Consider the following 24,453-nt stretch of genomic DNA (forward strand, 5'->3'; position numbering starts at 1 on the left):
TACAACTGCAAACTTAACAGACGTAATCGACGATGATCTGTATGTCGAATTTCGTAGTGTTACCCATGCGCCGTCTATACATCTGTTCCTTCGATACACATACCTCAGTCACGTGTGGATTACTTACAATCTATTAGCAGAAAAAAATATATAACAGATTATACTGTATGTAACTAATTGGATTAGATATATATACCAAACCAAGAGGCAAAAATTGACTTGCAGATATAATCACGGGGAAGCAGTTCTCCAGAAGAGGTCATTCAGTGTCTTGAGAATTGAAGGAAATCAGGTTTAATCCAAGGAAGGAGAGAGTAATTCAAATTTCATGGATCAAGAGACTTTCTCCATCATGAAGGCACCTCTTTTGAATGGAATCTCTCTTAAAGCAATTATCATATTTCTGTTATTGTGGAGGAACTTGTAGCCTACTTAATAGTCATGAACACATCCCTGACGGCCGGTTCTTCACGTCCGGCGGTGGTTGAAGGGAAGGGTAGATTATGCTCTTCGCTGTTATGGTCGTACTGGGTGGGCTTAGGCTTCCTTGGTTGAAATTCTCGTCCTTCCAATCACTAAGACCTTACACACCATGGGATGTGCAAAGAACTCGTGAGATATATTGGCCAAGTACGTATCCTTCCATTCCCTCAAGAGGGCTGTGTATTTCCACAGTCCATAATGAAGGCCGACAACGTTTCTCGTATCCACTCTATCGACAACATCCAAGTCACATTCCTTTATCATAATACAGCAAGAATTTAAACAATTTGACCTAGACATTCACGAACAACTTGAGTTCGAAAATCTCCTATCAAAGTAGAACTAGTGTCAACCCTACCTCAGGTGGGAAACACGATTCGAGCTAAACTGATCTTCGATTACAGACCTCATATACTTGGTTTACGTAATGGGACAGCGCTTACAAGTACGGGAGTTCCAGGATGGTGTTTTGGCTACCAGGCCAAACAGTGCAGATAACCAGCAGAATTCCCAGTCTACTGTGCAGTTGATCTTAATAGCACCACCATCCTCCTAGCACTTTAACTGCGAAGAAGCATATTCTATATATTCATGCCATTGTCCAGTTTTCTTACGAGAAAGCAAATCACGCTCTCTCATACACTATAACAGTGATTCTGCTCTGTCTCCAAGGGAGGATACCAAGTCTCTCCTCTAGAGCACCCGACACCCACAGCACCTTTCGAGTCTTCTTTTGCAATCAGCCCGTAATTAACCTAGCCACAAAACCTCCAATAAATTTCAAAATTCCCTAGCAATCTATTGTTCCTTCATGTTTAACTTTTACTGCTAGTGTGACTAGCTCATTAACTCCTCATGCATCTGTGACAACTGTAGAAATACATCCAACAGTACATGCTACCACTACCCCGTCTGTCGCCACACATTCTTTTATCTTAGGAAACAACTAATCTCCATCTCTTTCTCGGTAGCTGCCAGTGAGTCTTCATTCTCTGCTCCACTTACTTTTCCTACCTCTTGCGCCACATTACCTGCCATTTCCTTAATTACCAAAACAATGGAGGCCATATTGGCTTTTTTTTTTTTTTAAGACGAAGCCTGCAGTGGAGGTTAGCCACTCTTTCTTAATTTTCTCATTCACACTCTCCGCCACCTCCAACACCCACTTCTGAGGTACATCTTCCTTCTGCAGATGCCTACAGTCCCTTATTACAAGTTTACTCTGGGACCAAACATCGTCTATACAAGTCACACTAGCCCAGAGCGACCCCCTTGCTTTCTGAAGCCGCTGTATTACTGGCCATTAATATTGGCAATATTACAATGGAATATCAGAGAATGCAGAGGAAATCAGCCAGTATTTTCACAGCACAGTTGTATGAAATTGTATGAATCTGAGTTTGTCTCTATCACGTATTTTTTTTTTAAATCTTATCAATATTTTGGCTATTTAAATTTGCAGAGCTACATGATAAATGTAACTGAACAATCGTGTGATGTATACAATGACCTAAACTAATACTGATTAACGCAGTTTTATCTTGTATAACAAAAGTAACCTAAATTTCCGTAATCATACAAGCATATTAACGTCACAAGTTTCAAGGTTTTTCGCTTGTGTTGAGTATGACTCTCCCACACCAGTGTTGAGTATGACTCTCCCACACCAGTGTTGAGTATGACTCTCCCACACCAGTGTTGAGTATGACTCTCCCACACCAGTGTTGAGTATGGCTCTCCCACACCAGTGTTGAGTATGGCTCTCCCACACCAGTGTTGAGTATGACTCTCCCACACCAGTGTTGAGTATGACTCTCCCACACCAGTGTTGAGTATGACTCTCCCACACCAGTGTTGAGTATGACTCTCCCACACCAGTGTTGAGTATGACTCTCCCACACCAGTGTTGAGTATGACTCTCCCACACCAGTGTTGAGTATGACTCTCCCACACCAGTGTTGAGTATGGCTCTCCCACACCAGTGTTGAGTATGGCTCTCCCACACCAGTGTTGAGTATGGCTCTCCCACACCAGTGTTGAGTATGACTCTCCCACACCAGTGTTGAGTATGGCTCTCCCACACCAGTGTTGAGTATGGCTCTCCCACACCAGTGTTGAGTATGACTCTCCCACACCAGTGTTGAGTATGGCTCTCCCACACCAGTGTTGAGTATGACTCTCCCACACCAGTGTTGAGTATGGCTCTCCCACACCAGTGTTGAGTATGGCTCTCCCACACCAGTGTTGAGTATGACTCTCCCACACCAGTGTTGAGTATGACTCTCCCACACCAGTGTTGAGTATGACTCTCCCACACCAGTGTTGAGTATGACTCTCCCACACCAGTGTTGAGTATGACTCTCCCACACCAGTGTTGAGTATGGCTCTCCCACACCAGTGTTGAGTATGACTCTCCCACACCAGTGTTGAGTATGACTCTCCCACACCAGTGTTGAGTATGGCTCTCCCACACCAGTGTTGAGTATGACTCTCCCACACCAGTGTTGAGTATGACTCTCCCACACCAGTGTTGAGTATGACTCTCCCACACCAGTGTTGAGTATGACTCTCCCACACCAGTGTTGAGTATGACTCTCCCACACCAGTGTTGAGTATGACTCTCCCACACCAGTGTTGAGTATGACTCTCCCACACCAGTGTTGAGTATGACTCTCCCACACCAGTGTTGAGTATGACTCTCCCACACCAGTGTTGAGTATGACTCTCCCACACCAGTGTTGAGTATGACTCTCCCACACCAGTGTTGAGTATGACTCTCCCACACCAGTGTTGAGTATGACTCTCCCACACCAGTGTTGAGTATGACTCTCCCACACCAGTGTTGAGTATGACTCTCCCACACCAGTGTTGAGTATGACTCTCCCACACCAGTGTTGAGTATGGCTCTCCCACACCAGTGTTGAGTATGACTCTCCCACACCAGTGTTGAGTATGGCTCTCCCACATCAGTGTTGAGTATGACTCTCCCACATCAGTGTTGAGTATGGCTCTCCCACACCAGTGTTGAGTATTGCTCTCTCACACCAGTGTTGAGTATGACTCTCCCACACCAGTGTTGAGTATGACTCTCCCACACCAGTGTTGAGTATGACTCTCCCACACCAGTGTTGAGTATGACTCTCCCACACCAGTGTTGAGTATGGCTCTCCCACACCAGTGTTGAGTATGGCTCTCCCACACCAGTGTTGAGTATGACTCTCCCACACCAGTGTTGAGTATGGCTCTCCCACACCAGTGTTGAGTATGGCTCTCCCACACCAGTGTTGAGTATGGCTCTCCCACACCAGTGTTGAGTATGGCTCTCCCACACCAGTGTTGAGTATGACTCTCCCACACCAGTGTTGAGTATGGCTCTCCCACACCAGTGCTCAGTATGGCTCCCACACCAGTGTTCAGTATGGCTCTCCCACACCAATGTTCAGTATGGCTCTCCCACACCAGTGTTGAGTATGGCTCTCCCACACCAGTGCTCAGTATGGCTCCCACACCGGTGTTCAGTATGGCTCTCCCACACCAGTGTTCAGTATGGCTCTCCCACACCAGTGCTCAGTATGGCTCCCACACCGGTGTTCAGTATGGCTCTCCCACACCAGTGCTCAGTATGGCTCCCACACCGGTGTTCAGTATGGCTCTCCCACACCAGTGCTCAGTATGGCTCCCACACCGGTGTTCAGTATGGCTCTCCCACACCAGTGCTCAGTATGGCTCCCACACCGGTGTTCAGTATGGCTCTCCCACACCAGTGTTCAGTATGGCTCTCCCACACCAGTGCTCAGTATGGCTCTCCCACACCAGTGCTCAGTATGGCTCCCACACCAGTGTTCAGTATGGCTCTCCCACACCAGTGCTCAGTATGGCTCCCACACCGGTGTTCAGTATGGCTCTCCCAGACCAGTGCTCAGTATGGCTCCCACACCGGTGTTCAGTATGGCTCTCCCACACCAGTGCTCAGTATGGCTCCCACACCAGTGTTCAGTATGGCTCTCCCACACCAGTGCTCAGCAGTAGTCGACCATTATGCTGGACAAGCACCTAAAGTCGGTACCTGACCAGCCGGGCTGTGGCTCGTACGTTGGATTGCGTGCAGCCAGCAGTAACAGCCTGGTTGATCAGGCTCTGATCCACCATGAGGCCTGGTCACAGACCGGACTGCGGGGGCGTTAACCCCCGGAACTCTCTCCAGGTAAACGTCAGGTTTCCCTGATAAATCTTCACCATGATGATTGTCTTGGTGAAATCGTTAACCGCGGGATTCTGCTCCATAGAAACTGTACTTCTTGCAGCAAAACTTAAGTTTGGATTTGGATCCAGGATCCCAAAATAGTCTAGATATATTTTTAAACGTGAACTGAAATCTTTGTTGGCCAATGTAATATTGATGAAATCTATGTTGAGATGTCACATATATTTGTTCATATAACTTTTTGTCATATTGTCTCCATGGAGTGAAAAATGAAATTAAATGTTGATTTTAGCCTCTTACTTCAGCTTTTCACTTTTAATTAAGCAAGTAGGCTAAGCTTTACCAGGTTTTCTGCACGTGATGTTTTAGACTGATATACAGTTGTACAATAATTGCAAAAAACAGTTTTAGGCATACATTGATGGTAAATGTTGATTTAACATTGCATAACCCCCCCAAAAAAAATCTAAAATAACTAAAGTCACATATTGGTCAAAATATGCACCAAATGTTTACACTAATCCTAGGTTTGAATTTGTCACAGCTGACCCAGATTACACACTGGATAGACGGTTCTGCAATATACGGCTCCACTGCCGAACAAATGCGGAACTTAAGAACATTCAAGAACGGTCTCTTGAGGACCTCTGGTAACAACATTTTGCCCGTTAATAGCAACCAGGGAGGAAACTGCGAGGCTCGGGAACGTGGAGCTCTGTGTCTCTCCGCAGGTGCGTCACTTATTCATCGTAAAATGAATATGATAATGGTATACAATAACGACAAGTTGATAAGACAGGTGTTCAACAGTTAGGCGACCTCCCATGGCAGTCATTGGTCTGAGATACTCCCGCGAAAGGGAGCCAAGGCCGGGCCACCTCTTGGAAAAGACCCGGGCCGGGCGATTATACCGGCGAATCCAGAACAACAGTTAGGCGAAACGTTTCTTAATAAAGTTACATAACTGTTGCACTTGTGTCTTGCTTATCAACTTGCTTATCTTGTTGAGAATGAGGAATTTAGTCTTAAATCTGAAATGTGGAATCAGAGGAAAAGTTCCTGTAATCATATTTTAAATATCCTCAGTCTGTCAACCATTTGAGAAGATTTTTACATTGTTATATACTGTATTTTCAAATTAACGTAGTCCTACTGTAATAAAATGATATTCAATATTCTGTGGTAGTAATAATGTATGAATAACATAACATATAATATGGCTTCATATAACATAATATTTTTTCAACAATGGCGTAGAATTTCATGTCAATACTGTATCCAGAATTTCGTTATTATTCTAATTATTATTATTATCATTGTTTTTATTATGATTATGATTATTTTATGTGCTTATAGCGCTAGTATTTCATGAGTATTACTGCACCTCTGTTATTTCCGAGTTTCATTGCATCACTGATATTTTAACAGTAAAATTGCATCATTGTTGTATCACTGCTGGGGTCACTCTCTTCTGAGGGTCAGTGTTGGGGTCACTCTGCTGGGGGTCAGTGCTGGGGTCACTGCTGGGGTCAGTGCTGGGGTCACTCTCTTCTGAGGGTCAGTGTTGGGGTCACTCTGCTGGGGGTCAGTGCTGGGGTCACTGCTGGGGTCAGTGCTGGGGTCACTGCTGGGGTCACTGCTGGGGTCACTGCTGGGGTCAGTGCTGGGGTCACTTTCTGCTGGGGGTCAGTGCTGGGGTCACTTTCTGCTGGGGGTCAGTGCTGGGGTCACTGCTGGGGTCAGTGCTGGGGTCACTCTCTTCTGAGGGTCAGTGTTGGGGTCAGTGCTGGGGTCACTGCTGGGGGTCAGTGCTGGGGTCACTCTGCTGGGGGTAAGTGCTGGGGTCACTGCTGGGGGTCAGTGCTGGGGTCACTGCTGGGGGTCAGTGCTGGGGTCACTCTTCTGGGGGTCAGTGCTGGGGTCACTCCTAAAGCCACGCTTCGAAACTTTGTAAATCTCTACACATGGCTCTATGCAGCGCTTTATAAAGTTCCATGGCTTGAAGCTCAACACAAACAATAGTTTCCTCTGGCAGTTATCAGAGGATCGAACTTCCAATTATTTTTTTGCTCTGAATAACCCAAACGTATTTAGCCACTAAAGGACTTGCCTAGTATGGGCCAACAGGGCTGCTGCAGTGATCCTCCTTTCTTATGTTCCTGTTGCAACAGTACATCTACATCAATGTGTTATAATAACTATTACTCCCTTACTAATATCTTTTAATCTCTTCAGATGAAATAAGTAAAAGAAGCGGCTGGAAGACATGATCTCTGACCGCGGGTTCAAATCCCGCCCGTGGTATGGTTTGTTTGCAATCGTGTCATTACGATTTCGTGAGTCATGATCTGACCTTGTGTTTTAATCTAGTTATAACAAGTGATCTAGATGCTATTTTTTCGGGGTGTGGGGGGGGAGGGAGATTGTACTAGTCGTCGACTGAGTTACAAGTAACACTGATGTATGAATATAGTGGATTGCAGGCAAACACAGCTATGATTACTGTAGTTCATTGCATTGCATTATTGCTATGGAGTATAATAAACGAGGGCATCATTACAGGTGACTCGCGAGTGAATCAGCAGCCTGGCTTGACCTCCATTCAAATTCTGTGGTTGAGACAACACAACCGTGTAGCAGGAGAACTTCAGAAACTGAACCCCAAGTGGTCGGACGAAGCTGTCTTCCAGGAGACCCGCAGGATCCTCACTGCGCAGGAGCAACACATCATTTTCAACGAGTGGCTCCCCATTGTCTTAGGTGAGTAGTGTTGGTCTACTCAAGAAATGAGATACTCGACCACATGTGATACTCTCCATGCTCCAAGGGCTGTGGTGTTTAAACTTGACATTTAGTGCAGGAGATAAAGCCGTTAAAATGGCAAAATAGTGTGCTTTTTCATAAAAACAGGAAAGTTTGGATAATTAGCCATGGTCATTATGGGCAAATTTAGATACGAAGCCACCGAAAAAAAGCTGTTGCGGCCATTTTGAATCTGTCCATCAATACTTAGCTTATCGTGATAGTAAATTCTTGTATTTCATGATTTTTTATCAAGAATTCCAGTAAAATAATTTCCAACAATGGGAAATGAAGCTTAGTTGTTATTGCAACCATGTTGAACATTTACAATATTCTTTCTCTTTTGATACTAGTACATGTACACTAAATGGTTACAGTACTTATGGATATTGATTTCATGGTTGCTCACTAATGATTTAAAATTAAGTATTCAGATAAACTTAGTATCTAGATATGAAACTGAAGCTTATATTTACCAGACTCATTCTCGATACTGGATTGAAAAAACTATTAGAACTAGATAAACTGTAAATAATTGAAAACAGAAGTTACGTCAATGTATACAGTATACGTTAAAACAGATTGAAAAATAACTGCTTGACTAGCTCAGTAATACATATTGGTATATAACTTGAACCAAATACAGGATTTTGTAAACAGTATGCACAAATCAGGGCACATTCAGTAAAAATACTACACGTCACAACTTTCATCTTAAATATCCTTTGCTCTTTTTTGGAACATGTGTTCCCTTTGTGTGTAGATGTTCTGGTTCCATTCATTTCAAATTCCTTATGGTCTTTCAAATTCTTGATGCTTTGGAGTATCTTACACGTTGTGACCATGTCTCCATTGTCTCTTCATGCTCAAGTACCGTGCCTACATGCACGCTCTTAGAACATGGAACTACCTATCAGTAGATCTCGAGATACACAGAGACAGACATGGAGGGAAAGTGAAGACAGGTTTTGTTTCATACGTATAGTGGTTTGCTACAGACTAATATTATCTGGATGTGCACTGTAGAAAAGCAGCGAGTAAACATATACAAGTCAATATTTGTCTTACTTTCAGGAAAGAATATTATGACAGCTTTCGGTTTGAATACACTTAGATCAGGCTTCAGCAGAGACTATAACCCCACCATCAACCCCAACATGAACAATGAATTCTCCACAGCAGCCTTCAGATTTGGACACAGCTTGGTGCAAGGAACTCTCCGGTGAGTAATGTATATATATATATATATATATATTATATATATATATATATAAATATATATATATTTTTATATATATATATATATTTATATATATATATATATATATATATATTCTTTCAACACACCGGCCGTATCCCACCGAGGCGGGGTGGCCCAAAAGGAAAACTAAAGTTTCTCCTTATACATTTAGTAATATATACAGGAGAAGGGGTTACTAGCCCCTTGCTCCCGGCATTTTAGTCGCCTCTTACAACACGCATGGCTTACGGAGGAAGAATTCTGTTCCACTTCCCCATGGAGATAAGAGGAAATAAACAAGAATAAGAACAAGAAAGAAAATAGAAGAAAACCCAGAGGGGTGTGTATATATGTGCTTGTACATGTATGTGTAGTGTGACCTAAGTGTAAGTAGAAGTAGCAAGACGTACCTGAAATCTTGCATGTTTATGAGACAGAAAAAAGGACACCAGCAATCCTACCATCATGCAAAACAATTACAGGCTTTCGTTTTACACTCACTTGGCAGGATGGTAGTACCTCCCTGTGCGGTTGCTGTCTACCAACCTACTACCTAGAATATATATATATATATATATATATATATATATATATCAGGGAAACCGGTTATTTTCATATAGTCGGACTTGAGTCCTGGAAATGGGAAGTACAATGCCTGCACTTTAGAGGAGGGGTTTGGGATATTGGCAGTTTGGAGGGATATGTTGTATATCTGTATACGTATATGCTTCTAAACTGTTGTATTCTGAGCACCTCTGCAAAAACAGTGATTATGTGTGAGTGTGGTGAAAGTGTTGAATGATGAAAGCATTTTCTTTTTGGGGATTTTCTTTCTTTTTTGGGTCACCCTGCCTCGGTGGGAGACGGCCAACTTGTTGAAAAAAAAAAAATATATATATATATATATATATATATATATATATATTTTTTTTTTTTTTTTTTTTTTTTTTTTTTTTACTACTCCGTCCATAACATTTTTACCCACTTTAGCATTGAAATCCCCAACCACCATTACTCTCACACTTGATTCAAAACTCCCCACGCATTCACTCAACATTTCCCAAAATCTCTCTCTCTCCTCTACACTTCTCTCTTCTCCATGTGCATACACGCTTATTATAACCCACTTTTCACATCCAATCTTTATTTTACTCCACATAATCCTTGAATTAATACATTTATAGTCCCTCTTTTCCTGCCATAGCTTATCCTTCAACATTATTGCTACTCCTTCTTTAGCTCTAACTCTATTTGAAACCCCTGACCTAATCCCATTTATTCCTCTCCACTGAAACTCTCCCACCCCCTTCAGCTTTGTTTCACTTAAAGCCAGGACATCCAGCTTCTTCTCATTCATAACATCCACAATCATCTCTTTCTTATCATCTGCACAACATCCACGCACATTCAGACTTCCCACTTTGACAATTTTCTTCTTATTATTCTTTTTAGTAATCTTTACAGGAAAAGGGGTTACTAGCCCATTGTTCCCGGCATTTTAGTTGACTTTTACAACACGCATGGCTTACGGAGGAAAGATTCTTATTCCACTTCCCCATGGATATAAAAGGAAAATTAATAAGACCAAGAACTATTAAGATAAAATCAAAGAAAACTCAGATGAGTGTGTATAAATAAATGTGTACATGTATGTGTAGTGTGACCTAAGTGTAAGTAGAAGTAGCAAGACATGCCTGTAATCTTGCATATTTATGAGACAGACAAAAGACATCAGCAATCCTACCATCATGTAAAACAATCACAGGCTTTCGTTTTACACTCACTTGGCAGGACGGTAGTACCTCCCTGGGTGGTTGCTGTCTACCAACCTACTACCTATATATATATATATATATATATATATATAATATATATATATATATATATATATATATATATATATATATATATATATATATATAATGTATATATCGTACCGAATAGGTAACACTTGCGATTTTGGCTTAAATAACAACGATCTTCTTGCCGAATAAGGCAAGCGAAAATATGTATGCAGTAATTTCTCGAAAATCATTATTAAGTTTCTTATCTGAAGAACTCGTTAACTATGATTTACCATTGCCAGTTCCTACTATCATTAAACTTATTAAACTTTGCATCGTTGATGCAAAATTTGTATTTAATGATAAGTTTTACACTCAGAAGTTTGGTATGGCAATGGGAAATCCTCTTTCACCTGTTCTTAGTAACCTATACATGGAATTTTTTGAAACAAGGTTGCTTAACACAATCCTCCCTTATAGAGCTAAATGGTTCAGATATGTTGATGATATTTTGTGTCTTATGCCCAAAAATGTAGATATACACCATTTCCTTGGAAAATTAAATAGCTTAGCCCATTCTATAAACTTTACTGTTGAGTTTGAAGAAAATAACTCATTGCCTTTTCTAGATGTTTTAATTATTAAGGGTAATAATGAATTCAAATTTAAAATTTACAGAAAACCTACAAATAACTGTTCCTATGTCCACTATTATTCCTCGCATCAAGATAGAGTCAAACTGTCTGTTTTCTCATCAATGTTTTTGAGAGCTTTACGAATTTGTAGTCCTGAGTTCATAGATGAGGAAATATCCAAAATTTATGAAATAGGTAATGATTTAAAATATCCAAGAAATGTAATTGATAAATCTTTTAAAGTTGGTAGAAATACTTTTTACAATCCAAAAAGGGACAACCAGCCTTATTCAACTAAAAATATGTTGGTTCTCCCTTACCATGAAAATTTGGTTGATATGCCTTCTCTTCTTAAGACTTTTAATATTAAAGTTGTATTCAAAAATCTTGATACAGTAAAAAAAAATTTTGATAAAGAATTCCCCCCAAAATGCTGATGGATGTGTCTATAAGATTCCTTGTAAAATTGGCGATAAAGTTTATTACGGTCAAACTGGTAAAAATCTCGAACTAAGATTGAAACAACATAAATATAGCATTAGAACTGGACAAGATTCCAATGCTCTATTTATTCATGTAAGAGATTTTAACCATCCAATTGATTTTCAAAAAGTTGAGAAAGTAGTATCAAGCAAGTCCATGGTCGACAGGAATATAATTGAATCTTGTTTCATAAAAAGCAGTTTTGACAATAATATGAATATTTCCTTTGGTTTATATAAATTAGATCCATTTATAATTTGTAAAGTAAAAGGACCCAAATTCAACTAATGTGACATTTTATTGTGGCAACGTTTCGCTCTCCAGGAGCTTCATCAAGCCATTACAAACAATACATGGACACAGAGGGTATATAAAGGCTCAGAGTGAGGTGCAATACTAGTGAGGTACCATTTCGATGTTCACTAGTGGTGGTAGTAGTAGTAGTAGTAGTAGTGACAAAAGTAATACAGTATGGTAGAGCAATTAATTCGTACATGAGTAAAAGGATATAAAAGCTATTACTTGGGTAACATAAAAATAGGTTGGGCAAATAGCTTTTATATCCTTTTACTCATGTACGAATTAATTGCTCTACCATATTGTATTACTTTTGTCACTACTACTACTACTACTACTACCACCACTAGTGAACATCGAAATGGTACCTCACTAGCATTGCCCCTCATTCTGAGCCTTTATATACCCTCTGTGTCCATGTATTGTTTGTAATGGCTTGATGAAGCTCCTGGAGAGCGAAACGTTGCCACAATAAAATGTCACATTAGTTGCATTTGTGTCCTTTTACTTTACATATTGTCGGTAATTCTACCAACTTTATTACCATTTATAATTAATAGAATTTGGGAAGAATTTAATAATACACTGGACAAATAATCATTTTTAAATTTTCATGGGTAGAATAGTTTGTGGGTGAGTTGTGCAAAGGACCTATCCAAGTTGGGTCGGCGCGCGTCAGGTGTTTAACCGTTGTGGGACCTGATAGTGAGGTGTTGGCCAGACCCCTTATATAGCTTCCTTGGATGCTTTACTTTCATAGTTCCTTGATAATGTGAGTAGTCACGAAAGCGCTTGGAATTTCTCTATTCTTTCAGAGTGGTTGTTTTGCATATATATATATATATACATATACATACTTTATATATATATATATATATATATATATATATATATATATTATATATATATATATATATACATAAATATATATATACATAAATATATATATATATACATAAATATATATATATAATAAATAAATAATATATATATATATATATATATATATATATATATATATATATATATATATATATATATATATATATATATATATATATATATTCTTTCTTTCAACACACCGGCCGTATCCCACCGAGGCAAGGTGGCCCAAAAGGAAAATTAAAATTTCTCCTTTTACATTTAGTAATATATACAGGAGAAGGGGTTACTAGCCCCTTGCTCCCGGCATTTTAGTTGCCTCTTACAACACGCATGGCTTACGAAGGAAAAATTCTGTTCCACTTCCCCATGGAGATAAGAGGAAATAAACAAGAACAAGAACTAGAAAGAAAATAGAAGAAAACCCAGAGGGGTGTGTATATATATATATATGCTTGTACATGAATGTGTAGTGTGACCTAAGTGTAAGTAGAAGTAGCAAGACACCTGAAATCTTGCATGTTTATGAGACAGACAAAAGACACCAGCAATCCTACCATGTAAAACAATTACAGGCTTTCGTTTTACACTCGCTTGGCAGGATGGTAGTACCTCCCTGGGCGGTTGCACCATGCAGAAATAAAAGTTCGCGGTCAGCAGGACTCGAGAGGTTATCCACTAGTATGGCTTAGCTCCCTACATGATGCCTTAGACCACTCAGCTACAGATGCCTCAAACCGCTAGATAGCCTGAGTACAAGCCATGCTTTTTCTTAGCGGCTCCAAAAATGGGTTCGAATCCTACTGACCGCGCTTTCTCTGCATGTACCTCTGCTTGTTCTTGCATGATGCACTGAAATAGTATCGATCATGTGGCCAGAACACTGGAGAAGGAAATAGCCGTAAAGCACTTGCCTGGGGCTCACTGGTGTGTCGGTACTCGCACACTCTGCTGTACACTGGCAATTCACTCTTAATTTACCCCATACCTCCTCAATCTTCCCTTCATGTCCTACTCTAGCTCTCCATTTCCCCAATAGTTGCTTCTTTCTCAAGCTGTCTCCTTCCTCAATTCATTTATTTTCGCTTCCTTTTACCCACTGCTGCCACTCTCCTTTACTCCATCTGTCTCTTACTTTTACTGTAGATGCTATTTAATAATGATATCATATATATGTCACTCCTCTAAAATCATGTACATCCGTAAGTCTACCCATTAACCTTTTGTCTACTAATACATAGCCTAACATATTGCTGTCATTGCATCCTGTATCATACCTCATACAGTTATTTATCTTTTGTTCTCAAACTAAGAATAACCTATTACCAACCTATTACTTATTTTGATTTACCCTGGACACTCCAAACTTACTATACCGTTTACCACACTCTCACACACTTCAGCACTATCTTCTCCACAACAATAATTCTCTTTCCTTTCTCGAAACTTCCTAATGTCCACTGAACATTTCGCCCCAGACGCTTCTCGCGTCCAATTTTAATATAATCCACATAATTCTTGAGTTAAATACTTAGTAATACAGCTGTACCTTCCTTAGCTGCGATTCTCTCTGATACACCTCACTCAATCCCATTTACTCCTTCCCAAGAAATTCACCCTAACCGCGGGGGCGTTGACCCCGGAACACCCTCCAGGTATACACGTTTTACCTTCGTTTCATTTAGTGCTAAGATATTCAACTTCTTTTCATTCATAACTATCACATGTACTAGATCCACTGGTAGCTAAATTGATCTATTGATAATATTTTAAGATCAGTAAAATTTTATTTACTGTGTCAGTTATTTCAAAACTATTTACATGGTAGTGCATGCATGATGTAAGAATTGTTAACCTCGTTACCTCACTGTTTCTGTGGTTATCCAAGTCTGAAAAATAATTCTTGAAAGGTTTCCATAGGAAACGGCAAGCAAAATGTTTTATAAAATGAGTTTTATGAATTTATCTTGTAGACTGTTTACGCAAAATGGCGGTGTAGACAACATCAGGCTTCGTGACCACTTCAACTCTCCTCATCTCATCGAGTTACAAAATCGTCTAGACGACATTATTCGAGGCTTCACACAACTTGCTATGCAACAGTTTGACGCCTTCGTCACGGAGGACTTGACGAACCATCTGTTCCAGGTGGGTAAAGTTGCACTTTTTTATGAAAAGTTTGATATTTACTTACAAATTTGCAACTATACAGATCATTTTTTATGTATTAACTCTAGAGCGCACACCTGGAAATTTGACCTGAAACTACATCAGTGTCTCTTTCCATGGGCTGATAAAGAGTACTTCGTTCTATTTTAGAAAGTGTTACATTTTCCATTAAATAATAGGACGCGTGTCTTTCGTACAGGAGCCAGTTGTTGATACTGTATAGTGAGGATCATATATGAGTCATACAGGACCTAAGTGATGGTAGTGAAGTGAGGATCTTACATGACAGTCATACAGGAGCTAGGTGTTGACGGTGAAGAGTAGAGAGGATCATGTGTGTGTAGGGTGGTGAGGGTTCATGGTACCTTGGCTCTGTAACACTATATGCATGACACATAAGGCCACTATAACTCGGGGATTGTAACTTACTGATCAGGGTTAGTGCTTAGTTAAATCAGTGTGAGTATATGTCGTCTAAACGCTTCTCTTGCATCTTACTGATATTCTATATATTTAAATTTCTGTATTTTCTTTAGTTCGTTTAATACTTTTCCCCTATGGCTTCAGTTTCTCTATGTTTAGCTTCAGCATTTAATGGTTGGTATCTGATAAAGCAGACTGCTTTTGACTGATGACACTTATGTAAATCGTGCATTGCTACCTGCCACCAGAAGATTATAATTGCAATTTCTGGCTTCTAACAGACTCCCAGGTTTACCTTTGGCTTGGACTTGATGAGTATCAATCTTCAACGTGGCCGCGACCACGGCATCGCCACCTACAACAGCTTCAGAGAGATCTGCGGTCTACCGCGCGCCCGTACCTTCAACGACCTCACAGACCAGATGAGTCCTGAAGTAAGTGCTGCTTCATCCATGCATCATTCATCCTCTGATCTGTCTTAAGCTCCCAAGGTCTTGCACTAGTGTATTTTTAAAAATCAGTTAATCTAATTTCTTTATTTTAACCTATTTATCATCGCTGCCCTTTTCCTTTCATTAAAATTGTGTGCTTGTACTTTAATTGCTGAGAGAGATTCTATACATATTCCTAACATGAGTACTATTGCATATTTAATTCTTTAACTCGTGTTACCAACCACGAAACAGAACGTTCAAAAACTGGCCGGAGTTTACAAGAGCGTTGATGATATTGACTTCTTCGTGGGTGGACTCTCCGAGAGGCCTGTCCCTGGCAGTCTCCTGGGCTGGACTTTCCTCTGTGTCGTAGGAGACCAGTTCGCCAGACTTAAGAAGGCAGATCGATACTTCTACGACCTCGCAGGACAACCAGGCTCCTTTAAAGAAGGTAAAGAAAGAGCGGAGTTTCCTTAAATGTATACAAACACAATACTACTCTGTTGTCGCGCCAGTAGACCGAATCACAATTTAAATTTCTTGTATATCGATTCACCTTACTGATGCTAACTTATGTTAACCACACTTAATTTTAATAGTAATTTTACACGCTTTGCTAACTAGAAGTGACAACGCTAATCTTGTTTTATTAATGCTACTCTCCTTGTTAACTAGTAATGACCACACTACTCTTTGTTTTATAGCTCAGTTGCAGCAGATCCGTCGCTCCTCTTGGGCCAGGCTCATGTGTGACAACTCTAATATTAACGCCGTCCAGCCACTAGCTTTCAGACAGACCAACAACAGATTGTAAGTCAAGTGTAGCTAGCTTTGTTGAAGGGTCACTCATCATGTTAATATCCTGACCAGAACATATTTTGCGTGACAGAATGATGCGCACAATATTTTGATAACTAATTTTTCCATATATTTCATAGCAAGGAGTATATACATTCAAAAATTTTATAAGCATTCTTTATTATAATCTGTTTATTGTGCATTGCTATTCTTTGTTTATTCCGAACTTAATAATATATTCTTGCCTACAGTAACCAACCAGTGCCGTGCAACAGTCCCATGATCCCACGACCTGACTGGACTCCTTGGCGCGGGGAGAGAGCTGCTGCCTAGCTCTGATGGGCCCTAGCTCCTGGCTCCTCTAATGGTTCCTTGCTACTACTTCATCCGATAGTTCTTGTTCCTCTCGTTTCCTTGCTCCCTTAATAGATTTTGGTTCCCCTGACAGATCTTTGCTCCTAGCTCCTGGTTCCTCTGATGGCTCATGGCTCCTCTGATAGTGCCTTGTTCTTAACTCATCTGATTGTTCTTGCTTCACTCATTATTCCTCTCCTAGTTCCTCTGTCGTGTCTTAGCTTCTTTCTCCGTTGTTTATTGCTATTGCTGCCCTAGTGGCTAATTAACTGTTTATCCATAACTCAGTCTTTAAGCGTTAGCACAAAATGAATTAGAGAACACAAAAATGTCTTCATCACACCCCACTGGGTAAATGATTATTTTTTTTAACACGTCGGTAGTTTTCCACCGAGGCAGGGTGTCCCAAAGAAAGAAAAACTTTAGTCATTCAACACTTTCACCATTATACATAATCACTGTCTTTGCAGAGGCGCTCAGATACGACAGTTTAGATGTCACTCCAAACAGCCAATATCCCAACCTCCTCCTTTAAAGTGCAGGCATTGTACTTCCCAACTCCAGGACTCAAGTCCAGCTAACTGGCTTCCCTGAATCCCTTCACAAAATATTACCCTCCAACAGCTCGTCAGGCCCCCCAGAACGATTAGTCTCCATTCACTCCTATGTAACACGCTCACGCATGCTTGCTAGAAGTCCACAAAACCTCCTTTACCCCCCCCCCCCTCCAAACTTTCCTAGGACGACCCTTACCCCGCAGATATTACAGAATTATATAATACTTTTCTCTGACTGATGAAACAACAAAACTACCTCATGTTCTCGCATATCTTTAATAATGAATTGATTTATCAGCTTTCTTAAAAGTTGTATTTTTGGACTGTGTAAGAATGTACCGTAGGTGTCCTTACTATCTTGTTCTACTTATTGTAGTTAATCTGACTAACACTAGATTGAATAAGGTAATTAGCGATGTGATTGTAGTATGAACTAGGTATCACATACAACAACTTTTAGTATATAATAAATAATTTTTGCTGATTGTTTCATAGTCAAAATTGTCAACTGGAGTTTTTTTTTTTTTTCAAACATACATCTAGCAAAAAAAATCCTGATTTTATGTGATTTCCTCATTGCCAATGACTACGAGTGAGAGAAGGTAGAGAACACCTTAAATTACGAGTGAGAGAAGGTAGAGAACACCTTAAATTAGGAATCCCCCGAAAGGGGATGTCTATTGTGGCTGTCGGATTATTTTTTTTTTTCCTTCAAAATGTCAGTGCAACACCTTAAGAACGTCGATTCTGGTCAACTTCACTTTGTTTTTACTAACGTGTCCTCGTTAAAGGCAGGCATAAATTATTGGATATAAGTAAGTAAGTTTATTCAGGTATACACAAATACAGTTACATAGAATTATCATACATAGCAGCATATGTGTAGAGAACCTGGGATAACCCAAAAAAGTCAGACAGTGACTTATTTCCATTGGGGTCCTTTTACCTTATTATTATAATATAAAGGTTATAATATTTTCTTATTATTCTACAATGAAGATAACATCTTATTATCATACTAAAAAGACTATCTACTACACGAGGGTCATTAAGACTATCTACAATACGAGGGTCATTACTAGGAATAAAGTAAAATTTACATGTATGTTAGCTAAAAAATAGAAAATCATTCCCCTCCCTTTCTGTAGCTACATTCATCAGACACCTTTTGGCACTTCTTGAACTGGTTCATGCTATGACTGGCTTTGACATGTGCGGGCAGTCTGTTCCATTCCTTTATTGCTGTACAATAAAAGGTGTTTGATGCCTGGCCAATGACTGTGGGTACTACAAAGTTGTGCTCTCTCCCCCTAGTACTATGATTGTTTTGGTTCCCAACCTTGACAAAATTGACAGCAAGTTATTCTGGACACTGTTTGTGAGCAATTTTATAAACATGATTTAGCTTCAGTTGTTTTACTCTGTCTTCAACATTCAGCATATCCAACTGCTGTAATTCATCCTGGCCTACATGTTCTCTTGGTCCCAGCCCCAGGATGAATCTTACGATTTTGTTCTGGGTGATTTGCAGTCTATCTTTCAGTTTTTTTGTCAAGGCAGAGTACCATGAAGAGCAAGCGTAATCCATATGGCATTGTATAAGGGCTAGACGTAGGGTTCTGCGAGCCTCAGTAGGTAGACACTGTGCTTGTCTATACAGGAACTTCAGTCTGGCATTCGCTTTCTTTACTACACTGTTCCCTATCAATTCTCCTGACATGCATGGGTCAAAGGGGATTCCCAGATATTTTACTGATGAAACCAAAGCGATGGGCTCCCCATTACACTGGACATTAAAATTATTTACCCTTCTCAGTTTATGTTTCGTGCCAAAGAGAATGGCTTCAGTTTTCCCGAGGTGTAATGATAGTTTGTTGTCTACTAACCATTTGCTGCAGGACTCCAGTTCCAGTGTTAAAACATCAGCAATATCTTGTGGGTCTTTACCTGACACTAACAGAGCACTGTCATCTGCATACAGTAGGAGTTTGCACTTGACACTGATAGGCATGTCATTGACATAACATAAGAATAATAAGGGACCCAGAATACTACCTTGGGGAACTCCACATGTTATCGGCAGGGGTTCTGATATAAGTAGTAATTTGCCAATTTTACATACAAAATTGAGGAGTATTTTTCAGAATGCCTCTTCCGCATGATATCAAACTTCAAAGCTCGATGCACCTAACTTGAGAAAGATTCGTTACAGATTTAAGATAATTTATTAAATTTCTAACAGAAAAAAAGATTAAAAAAAAAATAGGATTATTGTCTTCCATTCAATAACCGGAAAATTCCCCTTCCGGTGTGCTTCAACGAATATATTTTGTTCAAAGGAAAGTTCACATTTATTATGAACACAGGTACGCAATTAAAGGTCTGTTGTGCCTGACGTTACCCCAAGTTGTACCTGACGGTACCTTAAGTCTCAAGACAAGGATCAACCGCAGCAATTAAAGGCAAACACAAGAGGCTAGTTTTTTTTACTCATATTCCCTCCGCAGCTTGTTATGCAGAGTATTTCGGGCAAATTAGGTCAATTTTGTCCCAGGATGCGACCCACACTAGTCGACTAACAGCCAGGTACCCATTTTACTGAAGGGCGAACAGGGACAGCCGCACCGGGGGATCGATCCCCCGGACCTCAGTGTGTGAACTGAGTGCACTAGCGATCGAGCTACCGGACATCTCGTCCCGTAGCTCGTAGAAATGTATAATCAGCAGAACAGTAACAATATGAGCCACTTACTACAGGAGGTTTTGCACCTGAAGATTAACCAGTGAGTATGAGTGGGTACAACCAGCTTTAGTTAACATGTGCTACTCACCCAGATGGGACGGCGTAAGCAACTGGGTTAGGGGACAAGCACTCGCCCAGCTGGTTGATTTGGACTGGACATTCCACTAGACTAGAGCAACGGGGCTCCTAAATAACCGGCCTTAGACTAACTACCAGTTGGCTGGTAGAAAGAGCATGCCACTTGATGCGTAATGAATGTTGAATAAGCTGCGAAATACTCTCCTCTTCAAGGGGGGCTCCTTGGCGTGGTGAAGAGGCTCTTGGTCTGAGGAATTAGCCCTGTCGGTCTTCTTCCTCAGACCGAACCTAATTACCCCCCATTCTCCCCTCCCCTATCCCATCCTCCCCATCCTCCCCTTTTTCCATTCCTCCTCCTCCTCCTCACCCCTCCCTTTTGCCCTTCCTCTTTTTAGCCTTCGTGATTTCTCCCACAGGCGCGCTAGTTCCTAGGTAGGGGAAAGGACACCGGGGTCCATCCCATTCCGTTGAGGTTTCTTGGCGGTGGCGTAGTTTGCCGTGGAATCTGGATTGCCTAGGGATGTCCCGATCCCTCTCCGGTATCCCGGAGTAGCTTTGGGTGTCTTTTGGGCGACGGGTGTATCTCTGGAAGCCACCTTTCGGATTCCGGGGGTGGTGGCTGAAGGAGGTATGCTTTGTGGCGGATATCCGGCCGCCCTCTCTTTTGTCCACCGAGGTAGCTCGGCAGATGTGAGGTTGCTATCCCGGATTGCTGGTTTACTGGCATGAAGGGTAGGGTATGGCACGGGTTCCATGCTGCATCTGCGCTACTAGCGGTGTCGAGTCCTCTTGGGCGCGGAGGGAGATTTCCGGCCCTTTCATTCCTCCTGGGAACTATTCCTCCCCGCTCCCCCCTTTTTTTATTCTTTTTTTTATTTTTATTTTCTTTTCTTCTTTCTTTTTTTTTCTTAAAAACAAAAAGCAAAGGAGTAACCTAACCATGGCAGCCCTAGTCCATGAAACCACTACCCCCGGGCCCCTTCTTGATACCGCACCCCATTCTGACCCTGCCTTGTGTTTAGACCACTCTTCGGACACTCCTGATGCCCCTGTACCTCTTGCTGGTGCTGTTTCCTCACCCGCTTCAGGTACCGGGGCTTCGACTGACTCCTTCGATTTGTCTGAACTCCGCTCTCCTTTGACTATGCTTCCGGCTTCTCCCTCTACGGTACGGCAATTTTCGAATCGCCCACCCATTTCATGCCGGACCAACTCCGGTCCTACTCCTAAACGCCAACGTCAATCTCCTGATGATGCTCCGTCGTTACCTTCCCATTCTACCCGGAAACGACCGACACGTCAAGCACTCCCTCTCCACGCTCAGTTTCGGACCACACAATGGACTAAATTCTTTACTTTAAGACCAACTTCTTCTTCTGCCTACCTTTCTGACCATTGTATTGCCAAAGCGCTCCTGCGTCATGTTGGCAGAGATATTTCATTTCACGCTCTCAAGAGCGGTACGCGCATCGTCACTGTCCAGAATGCTACCCAAGCTCATGATCTTTCTCTCCTTTCGAATATCGATACTACTCCTATCACTATTGAAAAACATCTTTCTCTCAATTCTTGTAGTGGTACTGTCATTCTGCCCCATACCATAGTCCAACAGAATTTCCAGTCATGTGGCAATGACATTTTTGAACAGCTGGAACTCCAGGATCTCCCAATCCTCAAAATAGACACTTATGTCCTTCCTGCCCGGGGGCGGAGACGTTACCCTTGCAATGTGGCTCATTTAACTTTTGACAGCCGAGAACTCCCGTCCTCTGTATATGTTGCGGGACATCGGTTACAAGTTCGAAAGGTGATACCTACACCACAACAATGTAGAAATTGCTGGCGTTTTGGTCACCCAGCGAAATATTGCAGATCTATGGCCGAATGCCCAGTCTGTGGTGCCGACGACCATTCTAATACATCTTGCAGTCAACCTCCATCTTGCCTTAATTGTAATGAAGCTCACCCTTCGTACTCCCGCCGTTGCCAGGTCTACTTAAATGAACGTGAAATCCGTTGCCTCAAAGAGGCAGAAGGTCTCCCTTATGCTATGGCAGTTACTCATCTCCGCCTCCAAGGGAGACTACCCCGTGTTTCTTATTCTCGTGTTTCCAAACGTCCCCCCACTTCTGGGGTCCCATCTTCTGCAGCCTCCTCTGTTGTTACCCCTCCCATAGCCACTATGGCATCTAATCCTTTTGCTGTCCTTGGCTCTGACGTCCCGACTACAACTCAGTCTGTTCTCACATCTTCGCGTCCTTCCTCACAAGCCCCAGTATCGACAAGACCTCGTACGACACCTAATACCAATCGCCCCTCTACTCAGAAGTCCAAAAAATCCACATTGCTCAAATCTTCTTTGCCCCTTCCTTCCCTTCTTCCGCCTCCACACTTTACCTTTCCAGTCTCTGTACCTAGTTCTTCCCCTCTCTCTGGCTCTATTACAAGTGTGGAGATTCACCCTCCTCCTCGTACTATGCCTTCCACCCCCGTCCCCTCCCAAGTTTCTCCCTCTTCTGTCACCTCCCAGGTTTCTGCCTCTTCTGTCCCCCCCCACACTTCATCTCCAGTCCCTTACACTTTTCCCTCCCCCTCTACTTTGGTACAGTCCATTACTGTCCCAATCTTTACTCACCCTCCTCCTCCTATCTCCAATATGGTCTCTCATACATCTTTGAATTCAGAAACACTTGAAGCCATTTCAGAATATATTGCAGAGACTAAACCTTCAATGGACACTGATTCACTTCCTGTTCCTTCTCTTCCCTCTCCTCCATCTTCACAACCCCATTCTTCGCAACGCTCCGTTCCTTTGCTACTTGAACATCTTCCAATGCCACCACACGTTGACTTTTCTAACCCCTCTAGTCCGTAGGTGCCTTTACCTACAGATTCCTGATATTTTCTTCATCGCCAATCATGGCCTATTTACAGTGGAATATCCGCGGCCTCAGGGGTAATCGGGGTGAGCTTCAGATGTTGCTTTCCAGGTTTTCCCCTGTTGGTGCTTGCTTACAAGAACCAAAATTACACTCGGCTGTTTTCCAACCTATCTCAGGCTATAATTTATTGTATTCTTCGGATCCTTTCTCAGATGGGACCTTTAATGAAAGTGCCCTTCTTCTACGCAATGATATTCCGTACTGTCAACTATTTGTCCATACCTCGCTGCATTACACTGCAGCCCGTATCCACTTGAATAAGTGGTTTACAATATGTTCTTTATATCTCTCTCCTTCTCGAGCATTTTCTATCCCAGACTTTGCCTTTCTTGTTTCATCCTTACCACCACCACTTCTGTTACTTGGTGATTTTAATGCCCACCATTTCCTCTGGGGGGGGTCTCATTGTGACTCACGTGGCATTCAGTTGGAGGCTTTTCTTGCCTCTCACCCCCTCCATGTTTTAAATACGGGTACTCCCACCCATTTTGATCCTCGTACTCATACTCTCTCTTGCATCGATCTATCAGTCTGCTCTTCCTCCACTGCACTAGACTTCACCTGGTCTGTTCTACCAGACTTACATGACAGCGATCATTTTCCGATCATTCTTACTTCTCCTTCCTATTCACCACCTTTCCGTAGCCCTCGCTGGCAATTTGATTGGGCAAATTGGGATCTTTACTCACACCTCACTGCTTTTAGAGAGGTTCCTTCTTCATCCTCCATTGATGAGCTCCTACACATCTTCTCGACATCAGTTTATACCGCAGCTTCTCATTCTATACCCCAAACCTCAGGCAGGCATTCTCAGAAGTGCGTGCCTTGGTGGTCTCCTGCTTGTGCTCGTGCAGTACGTTTGAAACGTGCTGCATGGGGCAGGTACCGGTACAATAGAACCGCTGAGAGACTTGTTGATTTTAAGCAGAAGCGTGCGATCGCTCGCCGTGTCATCCGTGAAGCTAAACGCACTTGTTGGCGAGACTATGTTTCCACCATCACCTCTGCTTCTTCTATGAGTGCAGTCTGGAAAAAAGTGAGGAAATTGAGTGGTAAATACTCTCCTGACCCGGCTCCTGTTCTACGGGTCACTGGTGTTGATATAGCAAACCCTCTCGACGTTGCCATTGAACTTGGCACACATC

General features: G+C 41.7%; 1 protein-coding gene across 2 annotated transcripts in view; it reads left to right on the forward strand.

The window, feature by feature from the left end:
- Positions 1–22,694, forward strand: part of LOC128685010 (salivary peroxidase/catechol oxidase-like) — a 58,836-nt gene extending 36,142 nt beyond the window's left edge. For both annotated transcript variants that reach the window (XM_070103644.1, XM_070103650.1), the window contains exons 10-17: positions 5,232–5,418; positions 7,250–7,447; positions 8,564–8,711; positions 14,784–14,958; positions 15,684–15,836; positions 16,089–16,287; positions 16,541–16,646; positions 16,886–22,694. In XM_070103644.1, the coding sequence (XP_069959745.1) occupies positions 5,232–5,418; positions 7,250–7,447; positions 8,564–8,711; positions 14,784–14,958; positions 15,684–15,836; positions 16,089–16,287; positions 16,541–16,646; positions 16,886–16,967 (1,248 nt within the window). In that variant the 3' untranslated portion in view covers positions 16,968–22,694. The remainder of the gene's footprint in view (positions 1–5,231; positions 5,419–7,249; positions 7,448–8,563; positions 8,712–14,783; positions 14,959–15,683; positions 15,837–16,088; positions 16,288–16,540; positions 16,647–16,885) is intronic.
- Positions 22,695–24,453: the final 1,759 nt, after the last annotated feature.

This window comes from Cherax quadricarinatus, chromosome 5 (genome assembly GCF_038502225.1).
Source record: "Cherax quadricarinatus isolate ZL_2023a chromosome 5, ASM3850222v1, whole genome shotgun sequence".
NCBI lineage: Eukaryota > Metazoa > Arthropoda > Malacostraca > Decapoda > Parastacidae > Cherax > Cherax quadricarinatus.